This window comes from Molothrus ater, chromosome 4 (assembly GCF_012460135.2).
Source record: "Molothrus ater isolate BHLD 08-10-18 breed brown headed cowbird chromosome 4, BPBGC_Mater_1.1, whole genome shotgun sequence".
In the NCBI taxonomy this organism is placed as follows: Eukaryota; Metazoa; Chordata; class Aves; order Passeriformes; family Icteridae; genus Molothrus; species Molothrus ater.
The window spans coordinates 14,423,575-14,450,643 of NC_050481.2; the positions used below are offsets into that span (position 1 = coordinate 14,423,575).

The 27,069-nt window shown below is 44.8% G+C and overlaps 2 protein-coding genes across 4 annotated transcripts in view; one reads left to right on the forward strand and one right to left on the reverse strand.

The window, feature by feature from the left end:
- Positions 1-322: 322 nt before the first annotated feature.
- On the reverse strand, positions 323-6,480 carry LOC129046670 (translation initiation factor IF-2-like). The gene is made up of 5 exons (XM_054514613.1): positions 6,402-6,480; positions 4,432-4,778; positions 4,145-4,376; positions 2,275-2,936; positions 323-844 (listed from the first exon to the last, which is right to left on the reverse strand). Exons 1-4 carry the CDS (start codon positions 6,478-6,480, stop codon positions 2,275-2,277), a joined length of 1,320 nt encoding a protein of 439 aa, XP_054370588.1. The 3' UTR covers positions 323-844.
- NR3C2 (nuclear receptor subfamily 3 group C member 2) overlaps positions 2,413-27,069 on the forward strand; it is a 189,954-nt gene continuing 165,297 nt past the window's right edge. The window contains exons 1-2 of one of the 3 annotated variants that reach the window (XM_036381699.2): positions 2,413-2,515; positions 7,269-9,036. In XM_036381699.2, coding sequence (XP_036237592.1) covers positions 7,271-9,036 — 1,766 coding nt within the window. In that variant the 5' untranslated portion in view covers positions 2,413-2,515; positions 7,269-7,270. Of the gene's footprint in view, positions 2,516-4,064; positions 4,141-7,255; positions 9,037-27,069 lie in introns of those variants that run through there. The other 2 variants (XM_054514566.1, XM_036381698.2) reach the window with 2 other exon arrangements.

The window sequence follows — 27,069 nt, forward strand, 5'->3', positions numbered from 1 at the left end:
TTGAATAACATTACTTCCAAACCTAGCAAAGCCCTGTTACTTTGTCAAGCCCCCTACACATCCCCCTTTTCTTTCCCCCATGGAATTGGCATAATGAGAAAATATAGCCTTTTCTCTCCGCAGATAAAGATCCAAATTGCATTTTATAATCTGACAAATACGTGGTCTGATATTTTAAAATAAAACAGATAAACTCCCCTTCTTGTTCAAGATGGGATCGTATTTGTTAGTGACAGCTGTTAAAATGCTGCTAAAAATAGATATAGTGTCAACCACTAAAAAGCTAAGTGCTCCTGTGAACCACAAACAGAAAACAAATGAGGTTTCTACTGAATTTGTGGAAAAACTGTGAGCATCTTGCACATAACGTGAAAGGTGCTTTATTCTTCCAGCAGCCATCTCTGTCTGCATCACAGGGGAAAAGGAGGGGATCAAATATTTGGTACTAAGGCAGTAGATTGGTATATTCCTTCAGTTTTATTTTCTATCTCCATTTCGCTCTTAAAAATACAATTAAAAAATGATGCAGCACAAAGACTGAGGCTATGTCCAAACATTTCAAATGCCTTTTTCATTTACAACTTTGCCCTGAAAAAAAAAAAAAAATCAAGCAAAGTAAAACAAAAAAAGTGCAATCAAAGAGCCAAATACACTGTAATTCTAAATTAATAAAAAATAGTTGTTCTGGCTATGCCAGTTATTGGGAGAGCAGACAGTGTGCTTGGATGCTTTTTGCATGGCTGTGACTTGCCGGGTTCCTTGCAGAGTTGTGTGGAACTTTCCTCCGCCTTGGAATTGCAGCCTCCAGCCCATCCACGGTAGTTCTGTTCAATTAATAAATGAGCTGTATTCCAAACCAGATGTATGACACAAAATGAGTAAAAAGAGAGAGAACAGAATTGTTCACATTCGATGTTATAATACATCTCAGTAGGTTCCTCCTTTTTAGCTAGATTACGGCTAAAAATAGAGCACTAGTGTAGGCACAGTGAAATATGATTTGCTTCCAATAATACAGTAAACTAATTGTGAAATTAAGCTATTGAATGTGCTGTTATCTCCGAGTCTGGCCTCACCAGCACTTTCTGCTTCCCTGTTTAACGTTTATCAAGTTACCCACAAACTTTGACGGATGCAAACAACAGCTGATAAAATATTGCCTTTTCCAAGGCCCCGATCCTACAGACTTCGGCACAGGTAAAATTCTCGGCGAGCAGCCCTTTCCCACGTTTAAGACTTGCATCGAGGCTACTAAAATAGGGACAAGACTTTCCTTCCCCCAATGCCTATTTTTTTCCCCTAAGATGTTTAAATGAAGAGACATTTAATGCCCTGAACTCAAACATAATCAGTTCTAAAAGACCTTACCCACAAGTGAAATATTATTTTAAAACCAGCATCGCTGTTAGCGCCGATTTTTCTGTTAATGTGCGGAATCGGGGCGGGTTTGCCCCACCGCAGCCCCGCGAGTGCGGCGGGGATGCTCCCGCTCCTTGCCCGTATCCCGGGACACAAGGGCACGCTGGGGGGCAGCGGGGACCGGCTCGCCCCGCCTGGCAGCGGCGGGGACGGGGGGATGGAAGGCGCAGGCCCGGCGGGGGGGCGGGGGAGCGCAGCCTCCTCCCGCAATGCCGTCCAGGGGCGCTCCGCTCCCCGCAGCCCGCCCGGGGGCCGAGCGGGGCGGTCGGAGCGGGGAGGGGAGGGGAGGGGAGGGGTGTTCCGCCGCCGCCGCTGCCGCCGCCAGGGCCGGGAGAGACGCTCCGCCTGGGGAAGGGCACGGGGAGACACTCCTCCTCCCCCGCCGCCCGCCCTCCTTCCCTTCCTCCGGCGGCTCCGCGAACCAGGAACCGCGGCGGCGGCGGGCTCCGTGCGTGAGAAACCCCGCGGCGCCGGGAGCCGCCGGGAGCCGCCGGGGCGGGCGGCGCGGGAGGGGGCGGCGGGGGCGCCGCGGCCGCCGGGCGCTGCGAGGGGCCGGGCGGCACCGGAGGGGGCGGGGGGGAGGAAAAAGTTTACACCCTCGCCACTCTCCTCCCTCCTCTTCCTTGGTGGCGCAGATGGGAGTTTTACCTGGAATGACATAAGTTTGATTTTTTTTTTTCGGGTTTGTTTTTTGATTTTTTTTTTGGAGGGTGTCTCTCTCCCTCCCTCTCCGCCCCCTCTTCTTTCCCCCCCCCCACCCCCAAAAACCCCCTTCCTCCTCCACCGGTGCTGGATCCACCCCCCGTTCCCCTCCGCCGGCGGGCGAGGGTGTGACCCGCGGGAACACCCACCCACCTAGGCGTCCATGGTGGGAGCTGTCCGCCGAGCCGAGCCGAGCCGCGGGCACCCCGCCGCCTGCCGCCGCAGCTCCCTCCCGCCGCCCGGCCGCGCTCCCGGTGCTTCCTCCGCGTACTTTTTTTTTTTTTTTTTTTTTTTTCCTCTACCCTGGGTGGCGGTGCGGGCTCCCGGATGGTTCGCTGCCAGTAGCCGGGGGCCGCGTCTCCTCCCCCCGCCGCGCCACCATGTCCTAGGGGAGGTGAGTGAGTGCAGCGCGGAGCTTTGCGCGGGGCGAGCAGCGGCGCGGGGGGCAGCGGGGCGGGTGTCCGACACACCGGCCGGCGTATCCAGGTCACGGCTAGTCCCGTCCCCATCCGTGAAAACTTCGCGGGAAGGACACGTCCATTGCTCGCCAGCGCCCGCGGGGAAGCGCGGCGGTGGTGGCGGCTGCTCCTCCGCGGGTCGCGCCGCGGGCGCTGGGAGCCGCCGCCTCGGCCCGTGAGTGTGGGTCGATATTTGGCAGAATAGGAAAACGAGAGGGGCACGTGACAGCCCAAATCCTAGGGATGTTGGCGCTTTCGCCGTGACTCTGGAATACAAACCCGCAGCGGCACACGCGGGGTCCCTGCGGGCGCGCACGGGCGATTGCGTGAGAAGGTGCGCGGTGCCCGGCGCTGCCGCTGCCCGGCGGGCTCAGCCCCCGGCCCCGCTCCCGGGGGCACCGCTGTCACCCTGCGGGGCCGTGGAGCTGTCCCCGCCGGGCCGTGGGGCGCACCTGGGGCCGGGAGCGGGGCTCTCAGGGGCCGCTGACCGGGGGCTGGGGGCGGTATTTAGCGAGCGAGTTGGGAGCGCATCGCCTGAAAGTTTGCTCGGCGGCTTTTTTCCCTTTCTTCCTTTTTTTTTTTTTTTTTGAAGGCTTGTCTGGGAAAAGGGTATTCCTGCAGCCGGGACGCAGGCACCCAGGGGGACACTGGGGAATAGGAGGTGGCAGCAACCCCGGGGCCAGGGGTCGTTCCGGCGGCTCCTCTGGCTGGCGGGAGGCAGCGGGCGGGGCGCCCGGCGGGATGCGCGGCTGCCGCGGAGCGGAGCCAGCCCGGCGGGGAGCGGAGGACGAGTCCTTGAACCCTCCTGCGCTCCGCCGCCGTCGCTCCTCCGCTCCTTATTTTTTTTTTTACCCCCGTGCATTTTTCTTCTTTCTTTTTTTCCCCTCCACATAATTACATGAATTTTAAAAAATTTCCCTGGTTAAATCGCCGCTGCATCGGCGCGGTGCGCATTCATGCGCCGCTGACAGGCGGAAACCCCGGGCCGGCGGAGAGGCGATGCCCGGCCCTACCGCCGGCGCGGCGCGGGCACCGGGCGGGGGCGGCCGCGCCCCGCGCACCTCACCTGTGCGCGGGGTCCCGGGGCGGCCGCCTGGCCGGGGGGCCCGGGGCGGTGCGCGGGGAGCCCGCGGGAGGGCGGGCGGAGCGCGGGGGCCGCGCGGTCCCTGCGGCTTTAAGGAGATGCGTTTCCCAGGCTGTGTCGCAGCAACTTTGTATCAGTCATGTCGCCCGGCGGGTGAGTGACGGCGCCGCGCAGCCAATGGCGCGCCCGCCTGGCCCCGGCCGCGCCGCGCTCCGGGCCGCGCCCGCCAATCGCGGCGGGCGGCGGGCGGGACGTAAACTTGAACTTTATGTGGGCATGTGACATGTTTTTAAAGGACTTGGCACCTTTTCCCGTCCCCTCCCGGGTGCCGCTCCGTGTCACCGGGCGGCGCGGCGCGCCTCGGGCGGGCGGGCAGGCGGGGGAGGGGCGGGGGAGCCGCGCCGCCCGCCCTGCCGCTCCGCGCCGCCCTGCGCTCCGCTCCGCGCCGCGGGGCTCGGGCTCGCCCCGCCGCAACAGGTACCGGGGCCGGGCCGGGCCGGGGGCACCGCTCCGCGCCCCGCACCGCGGCGGGAGGTGCTGCTGGCGGGGTGCGGCGGGAGGGAGCCAGGGCGCTCGGCAGCGGGGCCCGCCGTGAAGGGTGGGGAGCGGCGTTTGCACGGGAAGAAGCGCTTTTCTGCATCGCTCGGGGGGCGGGCGGCAGGAGGGGGCCGAAAGCGGCTTTGGGCTGTGGATCCCCCCTCCCCCGCGGGCTCCTGGGAGGGAGGGGAGGGAGGGAGCGAGCTTCCGGGCACTGCCGGGCCCCCCCACGCGTGACAAGCCGGACTGCACCTGCGGGAAGGCAGGCTGGCGTGGGGTACCGGGGTGCAAAGCGGTGGCTGCTCCCTGGGAGCTGCGGCGATGCTCCTCGCAGCGTAGGGTAAATGGGGAAATCGGCGTGCGCGCTGTCTGCGTGGATGTTAACGCGCGGGGACGGGGGGGACCCGCGCCCGGCTCCGCTCGGGTCCGTGGGCGGCCGTGCCGGGGCAGCGCCGGTGCCGGGGCTGCCCGTGCTGCTCCCGTACCCGGGAGAAAGGGGGGGAAAACCACGGCCCAGCCACGAAATTCAGGTCCCCTGGGCAGTCTTGTGTCAGCGGGGTGGCTGTCAGACAGTGAAACTTTAAGGAAATTTGGTTTACAAACACCGAGAATTAAGAAGTGGGTGGCCGCTTGAACCACCAGTTTATTTTTTTTTTTTTTTTTTTGTGAAACTGGGCTTACTTCAGATTTCCCCGTATCTAGGTGACCTTTTGGTTGCAGGGATACCAGGTACCATTTGATTTTTTATTTGGCTGTTGCTGCGAGACTAGTTTCATGCCTAATTGATCGGAGATTTGTGAAATATACAACTAAGTATGTTTGGGGTGAAATATACAACTAGCAGTGTCTCCATAGTTCTTCCGAGAGGGAGTCTGGGATAAGCTGCTATGCACACAATATCTCCTGCTTTTGTAAAGTGTCAGATAGAGATGATCTTGGTTCCAGTATGTAACAGTGCTGAGCTTTAGCTGTGGGTGTCCGTGGATGTTGTAGCCCCTGGTCAGATTTGTTTAGTGAAAGTCAGTAAAAAGGCATGTGTGTGCAGTCGGTGAAGTGTGGATTCCGTGCTAGTAAAGTTGTAGTAAGTTCTGCCTAGAAGAACAAAACCAAACCCTAATGCTACCAGTAACCCCTGAGATTTTTAATTTGTTTCTGGTATCCACCAAGGCACTTGGAGGGGACAGAAACCATCACTTGCAGAAATTCTGTTTGCTGCTGCACTCTCCCTAATTTATAGCTCTCGTTTTAAACTGAACTTGTATTAGCCCACAAATAATCTCTGCTGCTTTTTGATCCCCTTGGATATATTTACCAACCTTTGCAAGTGCAGGATCAGGGCATTTTCTACTTTCTTTTCCTTTGTGTGACTCAGATTTTTATTCGCTGAAGTTTCAGAGTATGCTCGGCTATTGATTGTATGTGAAGTTCGAATTTTACTGCTGTGGGAGAAGTCCCTACAATGCTCAAACACTGGTGTAATGTTAGGCCTGCAACAGAGATTTCCTGGCATGCAGTGGTTCTGCTGGTGTTTCTGAGAGTTAAAATTAACTTACATCCTAATTTTAAGCCTTAACTAAGTTTCCTGGTTTTCAGAAATGCGGGTCACTCACAGCTGCAATTGATTTCTCTAGGATTTAGGCTTGCTCAGCACTTAAATCAGGGGTAGGTGATTATCTGGGAGTGACTTTATGTGGAATTAGGCACTTCTGTCTGAAAATTTTATACTATAGGAATGTGATTTAGTGTACATGATGATGTGAGACATAATTCTGGGTTCTAATAAAATTTGTGCTTGAGGGAAATGTAAGCATTGGGTTATAGTTCCAGTTAAGTAAGGGCAAAGAAGTATTCAAGTCATTCAGTTTATGTTTTTTTGTTTTCTTTTTATTATTTTGCTCAAAATAGCTTAGCTAAGAAGTGTTAAGTAAAGGGGTAGAACACTAAATTAATATTGGAAAATAAATACATTCTGAAAAGAAAAAAATATTTGCATAATATTGATATTGTAATTGTTGGCACTTGAGTTTCTGCAGTTCTAATGATACTATGAGCCAAATCCTTAAAAAGTAAGAAATTGTTGTTACTTATATGTGATTTTCAGATTATTAGAGACTGGGTCATGCATTTTGCTCCTTACATCGAGAAAGTGACATGTGGGATGAGAGGGGTTTTTTAAGGGTTCATTTTAGAACAAGATTTACTTTTCTTTATATATTCCTCTTGCTGGCTGCCATGGAACTTTGCAGAATTGGCAGAGTCATGGATCCATTTAACAGCCATGCATTCCCACCTAGTCTGATCCCCTTCCTCTGTGGCAGAAATGTTTCCTACTGATCTGCTGTCCTACTTGTCTCCCCACACCTTCCTGTCTCTTTGGGAGGTTGTACAAGAAGTTTGTGTAGTTGGGAAGGGGCGAGTCAGCTCCCAGCCCCTCAGAACCACTGGTTCCTTCTAAAGCATCCTGTGTTAGGCTGAATGGTGAGGATGATGAAGAGAAATCCCTTTAAAACAGCAGTCTTCCTTGCTTTGTTGTCCCTTTAACATGGCAGCGGAAGGTCCTTGCAGAGCTCCTCCAAGCTCTGTAATGAGCAATTTCCAAGGGTTTTCATCCTGCCTGCCACCAGCATGTCCTTTCAGGACCTCTCTGGATCCCCTCCTCCCTTACTCCCCTTTCCCTTTTTTAGGTGAGGGACAGCCCCTGGTACAGCTGGCTCTGACCATGGGGCTATGGCCAGTGAGGGTGGGCGGTGTGCTGACATTGCCAAGCCGTTCCTTTTGGGGCAGGGCTGGGAGCAATAATTTGGGTGTTCCCTAACTGCTGAGCTGTTTTCTCCCTGAGCCCATAGGGCTGTCATATCCATGAGACCTTTCCCTCGGTTTGATTGAAATTGGACAAATGGTTGAGAGATGATGGATGGGGCAGGGAAATGGGACTGGCAGACAGAGAGAGAGAGGAGGATAGACAGAGAAAGCGGATACGCCTTGTTTCCTTAGGAAGTTAGGAAATTTCCTTAGGAAGTCACACTGTCCTGTCATTAATTTTACTTTTTTATATATGTCTTTGCTAGTTATGGAGACAAAAGGATACCACAGCTACCCAGAAGGCTTAGATATGGAGAGACGGTGGGGTCAAGTTTCTCAGTCTGTGGAGTATTCTTCCATAGGTGCTGGAGAGCAGACTGATGACAGTAACTACATGGAGATTGTAAACGTCAGCTGCGCCGCCGGCACTTTCGCAAACAGCAGTGCTCAAGGAAACGGCAAAGAAAAACCTGAGCTACTCTCCTGCCTGCAGCAAGACAACAGCCAGCCTGGTCTCCTGCGCTCTGACATCAAAACCGAAACAGAGTCCAAGGAGCTGTCGGCAACGGTGGCCGAATCCATGGGTTTATATATGGATTCGATACGGGACGCCGATTACCACTACGATCAGCAGAACCAGGGGAGCCCAGGAAAGATCTACCAGAATGTGGAACAGCTGGTGAAGCTGTACAAGGAGAACGGCCATTGCTCCTCTCCCCTCCACAGCGCCAGCAGGCCCTTGAGGTCTTTGATGTCGGACTCTGGGAGCGCTGTGAATGGCGGTGCCATGCACACGATTGTCAAAAGCCCCATCATGTGTCAAGAGAAAAGCCCCTCAGGCTGCAGCCCTCAGAACATGGCCTCTTCAGTGTGCAGTCCTGCAGGAGTTAACTCCATGTCCTCAACTACCGCTGGCTTTGGGAACTTTGCCATGCACAGCCCCATGGGGCAGGGCACCCCTCTGTCGCGCTCGCCCAACGTTGAGAGCCGGAGCTCCATGTTGCACAGCCCCGCGCACGTCAGCAACGTCGGCTCTCCTCTTTCCAGCCCTATCAGTAGCATGAAGTCGCCGATCTCCAGCCCTCCCAGCCACTGCAGCGTGAAATCTCCCGTCTCGAGTCCCAACAATATCACTATGCGATCTTCTGTGTCCAGTCCTGCAAACCTGAACTCCAGGAGCTCCATTGCCAGCCCTTCCAATGCCAATAACAGGTCCACGCGTTCTAGTCCAGCGGTTAGCACTGTGGGATCATCCATCTGTAGCCCCGTTAACAGCTCCATAGGGTTCCCGCCTTCCGGCACGCCAGTGGGGCCTAGCAGAAGCCAAGACACCGTTCCCAGTCCAGAAACAAAAGACAAGGGTGCTCAAGAGCTCACGTTTCCTAAGATGGAGGAAATGGAGAACGCCATCTCCAACAACAGCCAGATGAACCTTGTTCAGTTCATAAAGCCCGAGCCAGATGGGTCCTTTGGCAGCGCCTGCATCGGTGACAGCAGCAGCAGCAAAATAAACTCAGATTCCCCCTTTCCAGTACCAGTGAAGCAAGAGTCGGCCAAACATCCTTGTTCTGGTGCCTCCTTTAAAGGGAATCAAACAGTAAATCCTTTCCCATTTACAGATGGCTCCTATTTTTCTTTTATGGATGACAAAGACTATTACTCTCTTTCTGGGATTTTAGGACCACCTGTTTCTTCATTTGATGGAAATTGTGAAGGTAGCGGTTTTCCAAATCCAGGCCTACGTGTGGGGATTAAGCAGGAGCCTGATGATGGCAGCTATTACCAAGAGAACAGTATACCATCCTCTGCCATTGTGGGGGTAAATTCAGGTGGACAGTCATTTCACTACAGGATCGGTGCCCAGGGCACGATATCCTTGTCGCGGCCGGTTGCTCGAGAGCAGACATTTCAGCACTTGAGCTCCTTCCCTGCTGTCAGCACGCTCGTGGAGACCTGGAAGTCGCATTCGGAGTTGGCATCCAGAAGAAGTGATGGGTATCCAGTTCTAGAGTACATTCCAGAAAATGTGTCCAGGTGAGCTGGCAAATTGCTACTTTTCTTTTCTTTTTTATTCTCATTTTCTTTTCTTTCTTTCCCTGCACTAAACAAACAAGGCGTGAATTAAAATGAGGACCAGGGTGGTATTTCTCAGTCTGATGCGTAATTCTTTGTTTGAATCTCCATTATTATTAGATTTGTGGTTATCTTGCTGTATTTCACTGTGCCTTTAATGAAAGCAAAGTGCTGGCTTTAATATTTAAGAAGAACATATTGTATTCTGTTGTTATTAGGTTTGAAGGTATGGCTTTAGTATGTTTATGAGCTCTTACTACTACAAATGTTGTTTTTCCTATAATGAGAGCTTAGTAAAATTGCTCTCTTGTGTCCTATAATGGTTATTTTTTTCTTAGCTAATGCTTGAATGTGTTGTACCTCAGATGAAATGTTGAGATGAGGATAAGAAAATAGTGGTGTCAGGAATCTGTTTTTGTGAAGAAGCATGGTTCTGTGTTTGCACTGGACTTTAACTGGTTAAGTTTAAAAAACAACGTTGCAAGCCTGTGGCAACATATTATTTCTGTATTTTATCTGTAGGAACATTTGGTTTATATATATAGAAAAATGCCTCCAGAAGGAGGAGAGTTGTTAAAACTTGATGCATTTGAAAGGGAGAAATGGATAAACTGATCCCCTCACTTTTGGTGGAAAGAGAAATGAGCAAGTGTCATCTGAATTTGGCTTTCTTGGCTGATCTGTGGAAGCATGTCCTTCTTCAAGCAGGTGTCCTTGAGTTGCGTGAGGGATGCCTACTTTCCTAAACCATCTAGTGTTGCAGAGTCAATAGTACACGTTCTGAAGCGCCTCTGACAGCATACCTGAGTTCAAATGGTTGCACAGCACACCCATGTACCCAGCAGGCTCACCAAAGGCTTGTGCCAAAGCTCAAATAGCCAGTGACAGATTGGCATTTACCTTTCTCAAGTGGTTTTTCTTGCTCATCACGAGCTATGCAGCTGCCCTCAGTGAATGAAGCATCTGCCTTATTCTTGGCGTGGGGTTAGGAGGATGCGTGGTGTTTTCCATATTTGTATGATACTACAGATTTCTGAAAATAGTGTTGCAGTGAAAAACATAATATCTAAAATACTGGTGCTTTTCAGGAGGGAAATCAGCCTATCTACCTATAAGGAGAAAAAAAAAACCAAACCTTTTTCATTTTATTGCCAGTTCTGTCCAGCACTGCTACAATCACTCTGTCATTTTGTAGGCCATGCTTCACTTTTTCTTTGGCCATTTCTAATATGGTCTCGGAAAAGGATGCACTTTTTAATATACTCAGTTTGAAAGGGCTGTATCCAACCATCATGCTGAACTTTGCATGTAGCTGGATATGTGTTACCATCCAGTCTTGACTTAAATGTACTTTCTTGGATTAAGGAAGATGGAGTCACTGTTCCTTAGTTATTTTACCTGATGAAATTTTCATAAATTGCATTATTTATGTAGTGAGAAAAGTTCACCAGAAGACTGATGGAATGCCTGAATACAAAGACCCAATATTTTACTGCCTTTGTGGTTGAGCACTGTTGCTTGGACAGGTAGCTCCTGCCAGCTATGAGAACTCTAGTGTGACTGAATGCTTGCACTGAGTCAAGGCTGTCATCCATTGCAGGGACAATAAACAAGGAAATAATGCAGGAAGGAACAAGGTTGCCATCAATAGTTGTGTTTGGAGTGACAGTTTCTTATAAGGCTTTTAAAGGAGTCTCCTGATCTGACATTAGTCCAATGTAGCTCTAGATCAGTACATGTAATCAGGTTTGATGTTGACAGAGGCTGGGTGCACTTTCCTGTCTTTGTTCTCCAAGCTCGTATCTCTGTAGGATTTGCAGGTGAGTGTGGTTGCCACTCTGCAGGGCTGGTATTCTGAAATGTTTAGTGCTCAGAGCTGTTACGTGTGGAATTTTGTTCAGGTGATGGAGATCTGCGGGGTTGCGACACTCCAGGCATCCTGATCTGTTCTCCAGATTAGGACATGTGTCATCATTTCAAATCTCAGAATCAACCCCATTATTTAACTAAATGTAGCTCTTAATCTGGCTGGTGATGGCTCTATGCCAACATTGCAGCCAGGGACCTGTGTAAATCCCTTAAAATTTTCAAGGTAAATTCGTGCAGAGATCTTTTTGGCAGTGCAGATTTGAGTGCAGAGGTGTCTGCTGAGATATTTGTCTGCTGGTGAGACGAGTCATAAAGACTCCACATAAGATGTCACACATGTAAAATCTCATAAGATGTCATACATGTAAAAGCTCAGCCTTGCTGTTGAACCTCAGACTGATCATTATTTTTCTCTTCGTTTCTGTGCTGTCATGCAGCTAGAACAGAGGAAATCATGCTCAAATTAGTTAGTGCTCTGAGGTGTTGTAATAAAACACACATAGCTTAAAGCCATGCCAGACCCAACATCCCAAGCAAGGTTGGTTTCAGCTGTCCCATATCCATGTAGCATGGGGATTGCAAAACACTTCTTCCTTCATGTCATCAGAGCAGCAGCATCACACCTCTGTCCCCTACATCTAAACCAGATCCTTGCTATTTCCAGGTTTTATTTTCTGATGTGCCAGTCATATCAGGCATCACACATTTTGCAGACTTTTATAGCATGTGATTAACCCTTCAAAGTTTGCAATATTTTGAAGTTTCTGGTAGTCTAAGTCTTGGTCTTTTTTTTTTTTTGGCTTGCAATATAAATGGCTGCAAGCAAAGAATAAGGTGAAGGGAAAAAATAGGTTACATGGTTCTCTAAAGCCAGTAGATGACCAGCATGGAATATGTCTTGTTTTAGCAGCATTATTTTCTGAACCCTGATGTCATACCCTTTCTGAACTGCCTCAGACTTGCAGCTTACATGATGAAAAGGACTGGATGGCCAAAAGAAGATGACTTTGACTTTTCATATTTATAATGAATCTTAAGAATATTGCTGTTAAAAAGAAATCATATTAGAGTGTTCCCTTTCTTGAATCAGTGGTAGTGTCTAATAACCATAGTTGAGGCATTTAAAATGCCTTACTACCTTGTTGACTGTGCCAATCACCCACTGCCAATTAGAACATTTCTCTTTTGCTCCTTCAATTACTTTTATTAGATATGCACAGTTATGGTTCTTTTTAAGTTAGTTGATAGTAACTTTTTTATAACATTGCAGATTGTGGTGTTTGGGGAATGAGAGCCTCTTAAGGAAAACCAAATTGCCTTATTCTCTTTTAAATATTTTTCTTCTGCTAATATGCATGCAGAACATGTCTTTGTTTTTGAAAGATTTTACATTTGTAATTTTTAATAAAGGGTGAATCATACTTGTCTAGCTGTGTGTATAGATTCCTCCTTCCACAAATGGCATTTCTAAGAAATACTGGTTTCTAAACTAAATAATAACTAAGTGGGCTTGAAAAAGAAGGTATGTGCAATTATGTGATGTCATTGATGAAAACCTACACAAAGAATCCAGATAAGATTTCACTATAGGGTGATCAGTGCTTGTCTGAATTGGGGTGCTAGCCTAAGCCCCATGAGTGTGCCAATTATGTGATTTTCAAAATGGCCTATGAAAATGTCATGGTTGCTTAAAACAACAGTAAAAATTGAGGAGAATGACCTTTCTGCTGCATTAGCTCTTACCTAAAGCTTCTTGTGCAAATGTGCCTTTTTCCTCTAATTTCCATTAACTCATGTATGTACACACATGTAATTACTTTTCTCAGTGCTTGTGGTGGAAACAGAGGGCTGATATTCCCTCCTACTGTCATTTCTTCCTGGCAATTTCCACTGGCGTAATCTAGTGTGGGAGGAATTCACAAAGTTTGATGTGCTATTCAGAAAGTTTAGTGTTTTAATATGAATTGCATGTGTTTATCCATAATAGTGTTTCAATAAATTTTTCATCAGATATTGATAGTATTTTAGGGATGACTTATACCTATCTGTTCCTGAGCCATTCACATGTGTCAGTATTTATTTCTTAGACCCTACTTGAAAAAGCTCCCCAAAAAAGCAATCCCACCCAACCCAAAACCAGAAGGCAACCCAACAACATGATCCTGATTTACCTGTAGCCTTTACTGGCTTGAATTGATTCTGGTTAAAATCTGATTTCAGGCTATTGCAAGTATTTTTGTAAATAAACTTTTATGTTAAATATTATCTAGAATAGTCACTTATCAGAATTATACCTGCCAGAAAGATAAAGGTCTGGTAAATATTATTTTTAGAATTTATGAATGGCCTTGACCTCTGTTTGCTGACGGACTTTATGAGAAAAGGACTGTGCTGTTAAAATATTCTCCATGCTTGGGAGGACTGTATTCACTTTTATGTTCCCAAAAATTTACTGTGCAAAACTTTTTCAGAAATTATTCTCTAATACCATGCATCATAGCCTCAAATCTATATTTTTCCTTTATTTTAGTTTGAGAAGGTATACTTGTTTTTATAGGTTCTTGTATAATTTTGTGTCTTTTTTTAATGCAGCTTTGGGTATAGTCTTGACAAAGCTGAGACCTCTGCATATTCTTTGTTTCTCGCTAAAGAAATTAGAAGTCTGTATTAATATGTCAACCCAGGAGGCTGAAAGGTTCCCTTGGGCATACCAGCATGCATTGAACAGCTTTTTACTTTCTACAGCTTTCTTTGTTGTTATTTTGGTGAGGGTGCTGGGTTTTTGTACTGCTCTTTATTGAGAAGTTCAAAGTCTGTATAAAGTATTTTCCCTTAAAATATGAATGCAAATAATGCCTTATTTTTCCTTAAAATTATATATATCCATTGCCTCCTGTGCTGTGGCGTAGGGAAGTCCAATTAATGGAAAATTGTGTTTCAGAGCTGGGTGGATCTTCCCCATCTGGGGAAATAAGAGCACTGTTGTCAAGCTGGGTGCCAGGATCTAGGGCTTGGTTGTTTCTTTGTGCAGCAGTAAATATAGTTGTGTATTTCCAAAACGTTTAGTGGTTGATACCACTAACCTTTGCAGTACTTGGCTGTTGGGAATCAGTTTGCCATGTTTAATTCTGATAGTAGCTAATAGTTGTTGCCTAGTTTTTGTATCACTTTTGGTGATATGGAATCTGACTACGACAATCTTGTTTTGATGGTTTTCTGAAAAACAGGAAGGTGGGGTCACCTTCAATGCACAGATTTTATAACAAGCAGAAGAAATTTTGATTGTGCATTGTTTTCTTATTCTGACAGTATGGATCAGTCCATTTTCATGAGGACTGGAAGACAGAAAAGTATGAACTCTATAAAAAATGTTCCTGTCCTGTTTTAGGAGATGTGTGTTGCAGCAAGGCAGGCAAGCACAGGGATTGCTGCAGCAGATTCAGTGCTCGTGCAGTACTCGTGTTGTCTGCAGAGGGAGTAAATTGTTAAGTTGTGGTTCAATAACCTGGCCTTACTCAACCAGCACTTAACATTAATGGAGCTACAACCTGCTGTGGAGTGCTCTGCCTGGCTGAATCAGATTGCCAGGTACTTATTGGTGTTCTGCTGATCCCAGGCTGGAGCAGCGGCTGCTGTTGGGTGTCACTTGTAGCTGAACAATATATTATTTGCAGTGGTGAAAACACTCTGTTGGGCCATGCCTTGTCTGCTCTGATTCTAGCTTTGCCCTCTGATTGGGCTTGTTGTATGTGAGAGCCAGATTGGGTTCCTGATCCAGTCCACTTGAAGCTCCAAAGAACCAACAGGACAGTGGAACTTGGTGAGCAGTTTGATGTGATATGGACACGAGAACAAACTGAAGGGATGGAAAGGAATGGAGCCTGTGAAATATCCCAAGTGCACCTTTCTGCTAAAAGTAGATATATAATAATGTATTGTCCAGCATAATCCCAACACTGGTATTTTCAGGACGTAGTTCTAAGGCGTTTTCTCTTTTTCAATTGTATGCATTGAGTCTTTGAACAGACTTGTAGGAGATGGAGTTAATAATGGACTTGTTCTGACCAAAACTTCTTGGAGAACAATGGGGTGATGTGATTCGAGATTTAAGATCTCAGAGGTCAGAAAATACCACAGTTAAGGATGAATATAGAACCATAACTTGTTCTCTGGCAAATGTGTCTTAAAATATGGCTGTCTAAGAGCGATAAAAATGGTCCAACGAGGAAACTAAAAAGAGTGTGTGAAAAACAGGTATTAAATCCATCTAAGTTTAGTACTTTTATCAGTTTTCACATGCAGCTGGTTGCTACACAGTGCCTGGTGCTCAGCATATGAATTACTTCGGTTGCAGTCTCCTCTGAGTGAGAGATCTGTGCAGAGGAAGAAAAAAGCAGCAGTATTTCCATTGGGTGCAGTGGACCAGGTTCTCGCAGTGTTATTGGGCACGTCTGAATGCACCCTAAATAGACCATGGCATGATGTGGCTGCTCGCTGCCCTACTTGTGTCACCCGCAGCAGAAGGTCACCGTCTGCTGGGCTCTCCCGCAGCCCTCTCCTGCTGCAGCCCCCTCGGCTTTGCTGCTGGAGGAGTCAGGCTGACCTTGGAGGAAGGCACACGTTTTTGGCTTAGGCTGCAGGGGAAGGGCTCCCAGGTCAGGAAGTGCCTGTTTATCCATGGCAGCAGTTCCCAGTGTGGCCTGCTCCGCTACCACTGCTGGCAAGAGGAGCGGCAGCATCTCCTCCTCTCTGCGGGGCTTGCGTGGGAGGAGGCACTCCCTCCTCGGACTTGCAGACAGGATTTCTGTGCATCCATGGCTTTCCCTTCAGGGACCCCGGGATTTTGCAAAAACCTTGGGGGTTGGTTTGCTTTCAGGGCAAAGTTTTCAAATAAATGGTCTCTTTAAATGGGAGGCTTTGTGACCTTGTTTGGAGTTGGGTTTTTTTTGGTTTGTTTTTGTTTTGTTTTGCAGTGAGGTTTATTAATGTGGTTTATCAGAGCTTAACAGTGTGTTTTCGGAAAGGAGGTGATCTGGGGGGTTCTCTTTCCCTATTTTGCTGAAATCAGTGCTGAAAGATTCAAAACACATCAAACAACGCTGCCCCATCCCACCCCAATCTCCCAGAACAACAGAAAAAGTGCAGAAAATCAAATCCATGCTGTTCATTCTGGATTCTTAAAAGTATAAGTAACATTGTTTGTATCTATTCAGTATGTGAATAAATATTTTTGCAAGATGCCATTTCTTTACTGAGTTATATTATAGCAGAAGTTCCCACACTGCTGGTAGATCACGAAATAACTTGAATTATATTTTTTATCTTAAACAGTGAATTAAGCACCTGCAATTACATTAGAGTTTCTTGTTAGGTGTTGCTAAATTAAATTTCTCCAAATCTGTGATCTCTAAGCTGCATATTGGCTTCATGAATAAGCTGATAGCTTAAATTTCATATTTGGAGGTAGGGTTAGTTGGAGTTAATATGTAATGCTATTTTTTGAAAAGGAGAAAAATAAAAGTAGATTTTGGTTAGAACCTCTGAGCAGGAACAAAATCCAGTATTTGTGGATAATGCATAAAATGGCTTATAGGAATTTGTATGCTCCTTCTAAGATGCATGGAAATGCTGCTGATTGTGGTTAGTGATAATAATAGATCAAAGAGTTACAGCCCTAAGGTTAAAAAGCAAATTTCAGACTAATTGCTGCATGTTTCTGACAATTTTTCTATCACTTTGCTCATTTCCATCCTCTCTCCTAAACAATACTTTCTACTTGCACCTGGAGGTGAAATAACTTTTTTGAATGAGCTTTCAGGCTAAAATTTCTGCTGAGTACGAGTCTTTTCTATTGTGCTTTTCATTGCATATCTGCTTTTGAGAGGCGTTACCCAAAATGTGGCAGCTTTATAAACCAATTCCATAGCAGTTAGGTCTTTGGAAAAAAGAAAACAAAAAAGAAATTAAATCTTCATATCATCTTTAATAATGCTTTCTGAATCTTTTGGATTTGGGAGAATATCTTAATTCCTTATTTTTGTGTATGTATGACCCTTTTTGGGTGCATGTTCAGCCTTAAGTCTCCAAAACAAAGCAGTATTTTAGAGGTTTATTTGGGCAGTGTAATCTATCAGTGGTCTGAGAACTTTTAATCAGAGGGCAGAATGGGGAATTCAGTAGTTTGTCCTGACCAGGATTTTGCTGAGAACTTGTAGGGTCTTGCCAGGATTTTTGGCAATGCTTTTCTGAATCCTGTGTTGTACTAAGATCATAGTGCAGTCCTGCAAAACCCTTTGTTTTCTGGGTTTGAAATTCCTATGTACTGAATTTCTTTTGCCCACCAGCTCCTCTCCTGTACCTGGCTCAGAGGGTCAGGATGGCGCACGGGAGCTGTCCCGGTCTTGGCTCGGGAGTGCCCCGTGAAGATGGGAGCAGTTCTGAGCAAGGCAGTGCTCTGCTTCATACACTTTAACTCGGGCTTTGCCTCTCTCAGGCAGCTCCAGGCCTCCAGCTGCAGGGAAGGGGCAGGTGCTGAGCATGGCTGGTGGGAGCTGCGTGCACGGTGCGGGTGCTGCATCCCGCGCCCCGCATCCCGCGGGCGGCTTGCGCAAGGAGCCGAGTGCGAGTGCCCCGGGAGGGAGCGCCTCACGTCACCCGCCCTGTCCTCGGCCAGACCTGCGCTCCCCCAGCCCTTTGCAAGTGCGGTTTCACAACCGGCCAGCCCCGGTTTACTCTGGCAGCGTCTCACCTTGGAAAATCAATTGTGTTTGTGTCTTTAGCTCTCCCTTAGTGCTGCTGCAGGGAAGAGAGCGGGGCAGGGACTCTGCTCGCTGTTATAGAGTGGGTTGGCTTGGGAAGCAAGATCCGAGATCGTCAAGTTCCAACCCCACTTTCAACTAGACAAGGCTGCTCAGAGCCCCATCCAGCCTGGCCTTAAACGCTTCCAGGGATGAGGCATCCACAGCTGCTCTGGGCAACCTGTGCCAGTGCCTCACCACCCTTCAAAGTAGAGAATTTTTTCCAAATACCTAATCTAAATTAGGTATTCCTAATATAATTCCTTCAGTTACAGCCATTACCCATTGCCCTATCACCGTGTGCCCTTGTAAAAAGTCCCTCTCCAGCTTTTGCAGGTGATTCACCATTTTCCCCACTCAAACACTGCCTCTCGTCTGACAGGAGCAGTGCTGGAGGTGGGACGCGGTCTCATAGTCAAGTTTCATCAAAGTCACTGCCCTCAGACTAGGAGAGGAAAGGGATTACTCCTGGAAGTGCCTTAAGGTTGAGGCATCATGAGAGCAACCTTTCTATTCCCTCAGGAGGCATGAGTTCAAATATGAGCTTCTCCAAAAGGTCGGAGATCTCGCTTTTAGCATTGCTGAAGACTTGTCTCTAGAAACCTGTCATGCACTTCAGCGTTTTTGAAGACTGGAGTGCCAGGGACCTTGCAAATGAAGGTGGGTGGGAAATTTGCACAGTTTCCAGGCAGACTATCTGAGCTGTCAGCTTCATTATTTTGAACTAAATTAGATTTGTGCTAGAGAGTGCAGTATGCTGGAGCGGTTAGAAAGCTCTTCCTCTAATGGTAGCTTCAGAGCAACTTTGGTAGATATAACTGTGTTAACTTCCAAACTCACTTGGATAAATTAAGATAAAACAAAACAACTGTCTTGCACAGGTGTGGATCCTGGGATATGGGAAAACTCCCTGGAAAAACTCAGGAATTCCACTTGAAGACAATATAATTTAATGTTTGGTGTTTCTAAGGATCAAGGTCTGTTATTTTTTATGGTTTGGTAGAAATTGAACACGTTGTCTTTTCTGGCCAGAGGATGCATGCTTCTGGACCACTGCACTCCTGCTGCTCCCTGAGGACCCTGAGCCCAGCAGGGAGAGAATACTCAGGGATGCTGCAGTGGAGGTCATTTTCCCCCTTTTCCTAAGGATTGCCCCCCAGCTTGTAGCCCGCTCATTTGGATTTAGTGTACACCATGGGTTTGTTTTGTTATTTCCATTTTAGTTTTGTTCAGTTTTGAGCGCTAAGGCTTTCTAACGTTAATAATTAAAAACAAATATTGGCCAATAAATATCTTTAAGGATTAGAAAAAGTTACTAAACATGACTGGCTTGTTGAAATTCTGCATTGAACCTTTGTTGCAGACTGCCCTGCTGGAAAATCCATCAAATAAACCCACATTGCTGCAGAATTAGCTCTACAAACCCTGCACAGCTTTACCATACTCTTCCTTCAGATACACAGTGGTAAAAGAGAATGATTCCAGTTGATACAATTAGGATTTTTAAATCCTTATTTTTAATCTGGATCCATGTAAAGTAGCTGGAAGATGAACAAAGTGTGGGGGGTTAGACATGTCAGCTTCTGCTCAGTGTATGGAAGTAAAAGTTGGAAGTGGTCCAGAGCTTTATGGCTGCTGCCAACTAATGACATAAGATAATGTTGCACTGAAACAATGCATTTGATTTGCATTTGTTTCCCACTAACCTTTCCGATTCTTGGGACTGCTTGGAATTTATGTTTCTGGAGATTTGACAGCAAATAAAAGGAGATTGGACATTGAAAACTTTGAATGATTAAATATGCAGTAATGACAACATCAAACTGCACATGCAGATAATGAGATAAAGAATGATTACTCACTTCATATTAAACCCATTTGGTGGAAGAAGCAAAGAGGACGAGTGTCCTTTGGATGGACATGTTATTTTAAAAAGGGAGAAAATTCAGAGGAGCTAATGTGTATAGAAATAGAAGTGAAAAAAAGTGAGTTGCTGATTTACTATTTTTTTATTTCTGGAATCGAAATGTATCTATTACGGCTCTGCAAATTGTCCTGCATTTCTTTTCTAACATAAACAGGAGTTAACTGGGTGCAGAAGGCTAATACAGAGTTTGTAGGTTTTGCTTACATTTTTATTTGGATCAGAAATGTGCTTTTGAAGTGACTCTTCCAGTTGCCACCATCTTCTGTCCTGTGGTTCATATCACTGGGCAGCTGAGGGGGGAGCAATCAGATATTTCTGAGCCAGAAGGGAATGAAAAAGCACTCCAAGCAGTACCCAGGGCATTCCAGCCTCAACTTCTGTCCATGGGACCCCACTGGAGCTCGCCTGAAGCACAACCCTTGTGACAATTATAACTGGATGGTGGATCCTCAGGACTGACCATTCCTCTCCATAGATTTCCTTTTATGTCTGTAATGTGAGTGCTGCTGGTGTGTAATTGTATTTTCACCTGTGAGCTCAGTATCTGTAATTGAGAAAAGATTCAGAGTTACAGGCAGATGAAATTGTTGCACAGAAGAATCAGAGGCACTGTTTTCAGCAGATGTGTTTGTTCATAAGTTGTGACCAGAATTAGAAAAGTACCTACTTACTCACCCTTCACCACAATCTAGAAATTCTAAAAAAAAGCTGAATTAAATCCTGGAAATAGGAAATGAAACTGAAATGACAAATAGGCTGTATCTTTTTTTTTTTTTTTTTCATTAAGTGAATTTCACTTCTTTTCAGCTATATAGGTATATTCTGATATTTATTATAAGACTAATCTGTAAAGGCAAACAGAATTGTTTTGATTATAGGCAGCTGCCTTAAGTATTTACAAGCAGCTGTAACTTAAACAAACTAATTTAAGGACTTACAATTTTCATTTCAGGAAAAAACCCTACTTTGTGGATCAATAAATTCTTGTAAAGTAAACCTATTGATTTGCAGCTAATTGGATATTGTGGATGTCTGGTAAATTAATTTTAATATAAGGCTAACTGAGTTGACTAGGTGATGTATTAGTGGTTGTAAATGACTTTGAGTCATTAAGTCTATTTATAAGGTAGCTACGGGAAAAAAAGAGTTAGAAACCTCTCTTAATTTCTAATGAATCAGCACTGTAATACCAGGGTCCAGATGACTTCTGAGCTCACAAGAGGAGCTTCATGCTTTTCCTATCTTCATACCCTCCATTCTGTGATAAACAAGATACTCCATGTCCTCCACTAGTTGTTCCATGTCCTTCCACCTGTATTAGCCCTTTCCATGATCTCAAGATGCTTCAAGTTCTGCTTGCTTCAGCACAAACACCTGATATTGTGCTTATTAAAAGAAAGTCCTACAAAGGTTGTAGCAAGGTCCATGTTGCTGCATAGAAACCTGGTCCTTCCTCTGCCAAGCTGCTGTTCCAAGCTGGAATGCTTCAAGGCACAAGGGGGTGGCAGCCCCAGCCATGGCTTTTGGCAGCTGCAGGGGTCAGTAGGTGTTCATGGGAGCTTCTTTGCCCCGGTGCCAGCAGCATGGGCATTTACAGTTCTTTCCAAATTTTGCCTGAGGTATTTGAAGCTTGGAGCTTGGGTCTGACTCCATAGGGAGAGTTGCTACTAGTTGGGATATGGTTTGGCTTTTTTCCATCACGCAGTATGCCCCAAACTCAGAGGTGATACTGATGTTGGTGTGACATAAATCAGTAATTTAATACAAGGGAATGCAATTTTCATGCTCAGTGAAAAAAAAAAAATCAGGACCAAATAGGACTGAGCTTGGGATCAGGAAGCAGGGCAATAAGAAATATGATCTAATGGGAAAGAGGAGGATGATAGGAGCAAAGAAAATAGCAGGTATTGGTGTGAGAGGATAGAAGCTCAGTATAGTGCCCCAGGTCCTAGGAAAGCTTATGCTTTTGTCTGACGTAACTAAAAATTAAGAATATTCAGCATCTTATCATGTACAAGATTACCAGAAATAGCTTTGATTGATTTTTATAGATATATTTCATGGACTCAGTTTGAAAGGCAGCAGTAAATACACAAGTTTCCCATGTGTTGGTTTTGGTACAATCTAGGCTTTTTGTGATGTTTTATATGGGCAGATGAAGGTACCATATATCTCTGTACTAGACATGAGAGCTGATGGTGAAAATTGTTAAATTATCCACTGTTCATGAAAATGTAAAAATAATGTGCCATTTTTAGAAGACTCTGCATTAACATTGTAGCTTTTTCTATATTTAATTTTGCATAAAACCAAGGAAAATAACTTTGTTGCACTACTTGCAGTGTCCGAAATACCAATGCTGTTACGGGTCTCATTAGGTAACTACATACCCAACTCTTAATTATATTTCTGTATTGCATCAGGTCTGTGGATTAGGAAAGTGACATGTCAAGGGTAAATTTAGAGTGGGACTTCTCCGCCAAGTCCCCAGTGCTCCCACCAGTAGCTCAGTATGAATGAGTCTGTTTCTTTAAAGACTTGAAGTAAATATTGAGTAGGGTTTCCTAGCAACATTTGTTAGGTTAAGTAAAAATCAGACTTGCCAGGTGTTGCTTCCAGAGCACACTAGCCTTTCTATTTCAACACTTACACTTTCAGTACATTGTCTGCAGTATGAAATGCTGAACAGGATCTGATAGTATTGTAAATAGGTAATTTTGCAGAATCATATGTCCAATATGTCCAGCTGCTATATTTTTCCTACTTTGGGACACAGTTTTTCTTTTGCTGTGTATTTTTACTGTACTTATACTAATGGAGACTAACCTTACTTGGCTTCTGCAAGTATTAGCTATACATATGTGTGTGCGTGTTTTAAAAATACAGTAATAAAGCAATGATCAAGTCTGCTAAAAAAAGTTCTTATTTATTGTTTTTTTAATAGTAAACCGAAGGAGTCATGTGTGTCCCAATTGGTGTCATGAGTTTGCACAGGTCTGAGGTACAGGCAGTAGAATCTCTTGCAGAAATCTTAATTTTTCTTCTGCTTTGATTTCTAGTGCTAGTGACAGGAGAGCAGATCAGCCTAAATACTTTGTAGAGTGACATAGAAGTAGAGTTTTCCTGTTAGTTTTGTCTGCTCAGTACATTGCATGCTCTCTCCACAGGTGCCTTGGGATGTGTAAGAGGTGTATGTGCCTGTGGTGTACCTGTTGGGGGTGGGATGGTTCCCCCTTGAGAAACACAGGAAGCTGGAATTTAGGTTAGCCCAGGATAGATAGATAGATAGATAACAGAGGGGAACAAGGAGTGGAAAAATTTGGTTGGCTGCTTCCAGTCCTAAGTTTTTGAGTCTATAAATAGAGTCTATCGGAATATTTCTAGTTAGTTCTGGGGAAAGTCAGCTGCTGTGCTGGGGATTGGCTGTGATCCCAGAATGAGGAGGGGAAGGAAAAAAAAAAAAGGATGATAGGAAGCCTATTGAAAATCTACCAACAGACACCAATGAAATCGAGAAATTGGAAGATGCTGTATTTGGGCTTCAGTTTATTTTTCTGCAGCTTCTGTCAGTGCTGGATGCTCTGCAGAGTGCCTCTCTCTGTAGGCTGCTGTGAGTTTCTGAGTTTGCCAAGCCCAGCAGGCAGGTCCAGCCCACCAGGGTTCATAGTTCAGAAGCCAGGGCTGAAGCCTGATAGCAGGAATTAGCACGGAAGTACAAGGAAGCTGCATATTATCCTCATTCCATGCTGCCGTGGTGAGCCTGAGCAGCCTGCCCTCTCTCTGGGTTAGATGCATTATATTAAGGAAAATGGAGAAATGAAACCAAAAGCTGAATTTTCAGCTAATAAAATTAAGTTACTTTGTAAACTGTGACTTTTTCAAATATATGTAGAAAGGTCTCACTGATAATTTAGAGTGCAAACTAGTTGAAGTATGTTATGATACCAGAAATAGATATTTAAGGGAGCCATGATGAGCTTTGCAAACAGTTGATATGCTTTCTAGGAAATGTAAATGACATACTTGAAAAATATTCTGAATTGAGATTCAAACACAATGTACAGCTAGAGTATAAATAGCTAGTAAATGTTAAAAATACAATATTTTTAGAAAGTGCTTTAGTAACAGTAATGGATAACCTTCTAGCAAAAGTCCCTCTACCCTCCCTGCCCCCAGCCCTGTAACCAGAGTAGATGGTTCATACTATAAGATGAAAAAGTAGCTTTGGTCAAATAAACAGCATTATGTAGGTAAGCTGAACCAGAGTTCTCAGGGGAGCATTTATTCACATGTCAGGGTTCATAGGAGCTGAAATTATCTGAGCAGTAAATGAGCTTTTCCAGTGCTGAATTAATTCCAGAAAAGTCTGTGCTCACGTTGAAAGTAAAAATGTTCATGACAACGGTTTTGCTGCTCAGGCTTTGCTGGCAACTCGTTTTTTCCTTTGTCATTTTTCAGGGATTGGAGGAAGGGGTTATATTTAATGTTTAAGGCAGGAGGAGAAGGGATAGAGCAGTGTCAGTGTTTCCCCATAGGTGCATGCTCCCTTGGATGTCCATTCATGTACATGTACCAGTAAAATGCTTGCTGCTTCCAGATTTCCTTCAATATTAGATAAGAAGGTCCCACCCATATTTAACTTGGTTTCTTTTTTTTTATTTTTTAAATAATGTATTTTTTTTCATCTTTGTGTTTGTAATAAATCATAAAACTTATAATAAAGCAATTTTAGCTCTGCATCAGTAGGTGCCTCAGTTTCTCTGTGTTTTCTGGAATAAAATCTTGCACTTAATGACTTTCTTAGCTCTCTTACTAAGCCTTTTTGAGTATTTAAATAATAATAGCTGTAGAACCATTTTAGACATTGTTGAATGGTATTAAATGGACATGTATAGGTAAAATTTTCATTGGACAAACAGAATAAGGTATTTTGTTGTTGAGGAAAGGATGTTGATAAATACTTTGATTTTGATAGTTCTTGAAGAAGATTGGGTAAAAAGGTAAAGAACTATGTATTTTTATCTCATTGGGATGTGGGAAAACAGCTCCTTAAAAAAAAAACAAAACCAAAGAACTTCTTACCATTTGAATTAACAGGGAGGTAAATCTATCAGGAGGTTGAAATCTGCCCTTGTGAGAGTTGATGACCATTCCCACTCACTTTCCATAGCGCCAGTACTGTACCAGATGATGGCTGTGGGAATTAAAACTCCTGATTCATTGTGACCATGAATTTTGCCTTGAAGAAATGTTGAGAAACAACTTGTCTGTGGAGGGAGGAGGGGAAAATCATTCTGTGTATGGCCAAGGTAGATTTAATTTGGAATAATGCACTAAATTTGAAAAGACCTAACAGTATCAGCTATCTGTGTTGGACAGGCTCCAGGAATATTTCAGCTTACAATTCTATTTGTCAAAAACTGAGAAATTGGAAACAGAAGATAAGCAACACATTAATATTTTATTTCTTTTTGGGATAAAGTTCTGTCATGTGTTTGGAAACTTCATTGAAATATTGGTCTTGTTAGAAGAAGCAGCTCAGAATTGACATTAACTGTTCATTGTGCCACTTGTTAATTTGGATTTTGCAAACCAGTGTGATAAACTGATCTGGAATGAAACTGGAATAGAGTTCTAAAATTATGCTTTTAAATAGATCAGCAGATGTTTTGCCTCTTTCCAGGGCAGTACCTTTAAGATGTGTGTCGCATACAGAAACAACCCAACCAAAACCCAAATGAAGCCCCAAGCCCCCTCCAAAAGTCCAAGCAACTCTGGATTTAATGGGGAATTAGAATTCATGTTTTCTGAAATAGCATCTGCTCGAAGTTTCAGAAGCAGGCAGAATTGTGTCTTTAGAGGGAGGATTTGATCTCGCATCAGTTAGAGTCCTGACAGCTTCTCCTGACACGTTGCTTGATGCATGGTCTGGCAGATGGGCTCCTGCATGGAACTTTTTTGCTTGCAGCAGTGGCCCCATTAAAATCAGTGGGACTGGCCACATAAAAAAGTCTGCTGTAGGTTGAAAGTTTCCAGTGTCTCTAACTTACATCAACTGTTTTATATTATGATTTTTTCCTGAGTTGTTCTGGCACTTTGATTCTTGTCATGCACAGCATGCATCTTTTCACACTCCCAGTGCCTGACTGTGGTGGCTTGAATCCTTCATTATTTTGTGATTAATTGTAGAGATGCAAACATCAAATCAAAGTCCCCGAAAGGCCTCTTTTAAGGGATCAGCCTAGCTTTTTGATTGAGCTGCCCCACAAATTACTTATCTGGTGGCTGTGTGGTTTTTAACATCCTACTAAATTTGGAACACGTCCATTAAATACTTGCTGCAATATCTGGGGAATAGAAAAGCTTGATAAGTTATTTCGTCCATTGGGTCAAGCCTTTAAAGAGATGGCAGTGCTGTGTTGAATCCATTAAGTAGGAATTGGTGGGTGAGCAGGATCATGGTTTGTATCGGCAGTGATTGCATTTGGGTGTTCAGTGCAGATTTTCAAGTGCTAGAAGTCCAATTTTTGTCTTTCCAATACATGTAAACTCATAAGCTGCAATTGCAACTGCACAGGAGAAATTGTGATGCAGGTGAGAAATAGCACAGCAAGGAGAGTGCTTTGCATTAGCTCTTTTGTGCATTGCTACATGTGGTGTTTTTTTAAAACAGATTTTATCCCTTGGGATCTAATAAAAGGCTGGAGAGTTATTTGGTTTATAAACCTATGTGGTATATTATTTGGATATTCAGAGGGAAAAGGTCAAAGAATGTCTCCTGTGTTATCAATTCCTCAGTGGGAAACTATATTAAAAACTTGAAAATATAATACTATATAATTTAGAAACACAATATGTAATGTGGGTTGAGAGACAATTACTGTGTTGTATTTCTCTGTATTTTCCATTTTACTGAATGCATTTCAGCAACAATTGGGTTTTGGCTGTAATGCTATTTGTAGCAGTTTCATGAAGCTGCACAGCAAATTACTGTGGTGTACCAGATAAAATCAACTCCTCACTTCATTTCTGAAAGTCTCATTATGAAAAGCTCTTACTACTGGCTTGTGCAGGTGACAGTGGGTTTTCTCCATGTTCATACAGTTTTGTGGAATCTCCATTATAAGTTTTAAAGCAGTTTTAAGATGGACATATTTTATATATCTAGTCTGTCATTTTCAGAGTTTATTGGTTTAGAACTGTAGTTAATACACAGACTCATAGAACATGTCTCTTTCTCACAAAGTACTGTTGCCTGGCATGCAAATGTAACTTAAGTGTTCAGCAGCTAAGCCTGACAAGAAATGAAAAGTGTGCTGTTTATAAGTTGCTTAAAAACAGAAATATGTTCATTGTCAGTAGCCTTCTTGGTATTAGTGTTCCTGTGCACCTGAGCTGGTA

Excerpts from the sequence above, each read along its gene's own strand:
- LOC129046670 (XM_054514613.1), bottom strand. The coding sequence starts at position 6,480 with ATGGCTGTTAAATGGATCCATGACTCTGCCAATTCTGCAAAGTTCCAT. Across the intron at positions 4,779-6,401 it reads AGAGGAATATATAAAGAAAA|TTTCACTGTCTGACAGCCAC; the intron begins GTAAATCTTGTT and ends ATTTCCTTAAAG. Across the intron at positions 2,937-4,144 it reads CCCGGCCCGGCCCGGCCCCG|CGGCAGCGCCGGGCACCGCG; the intron begins GTACCTGTTGCG and ends CCCGCCGGGCAG.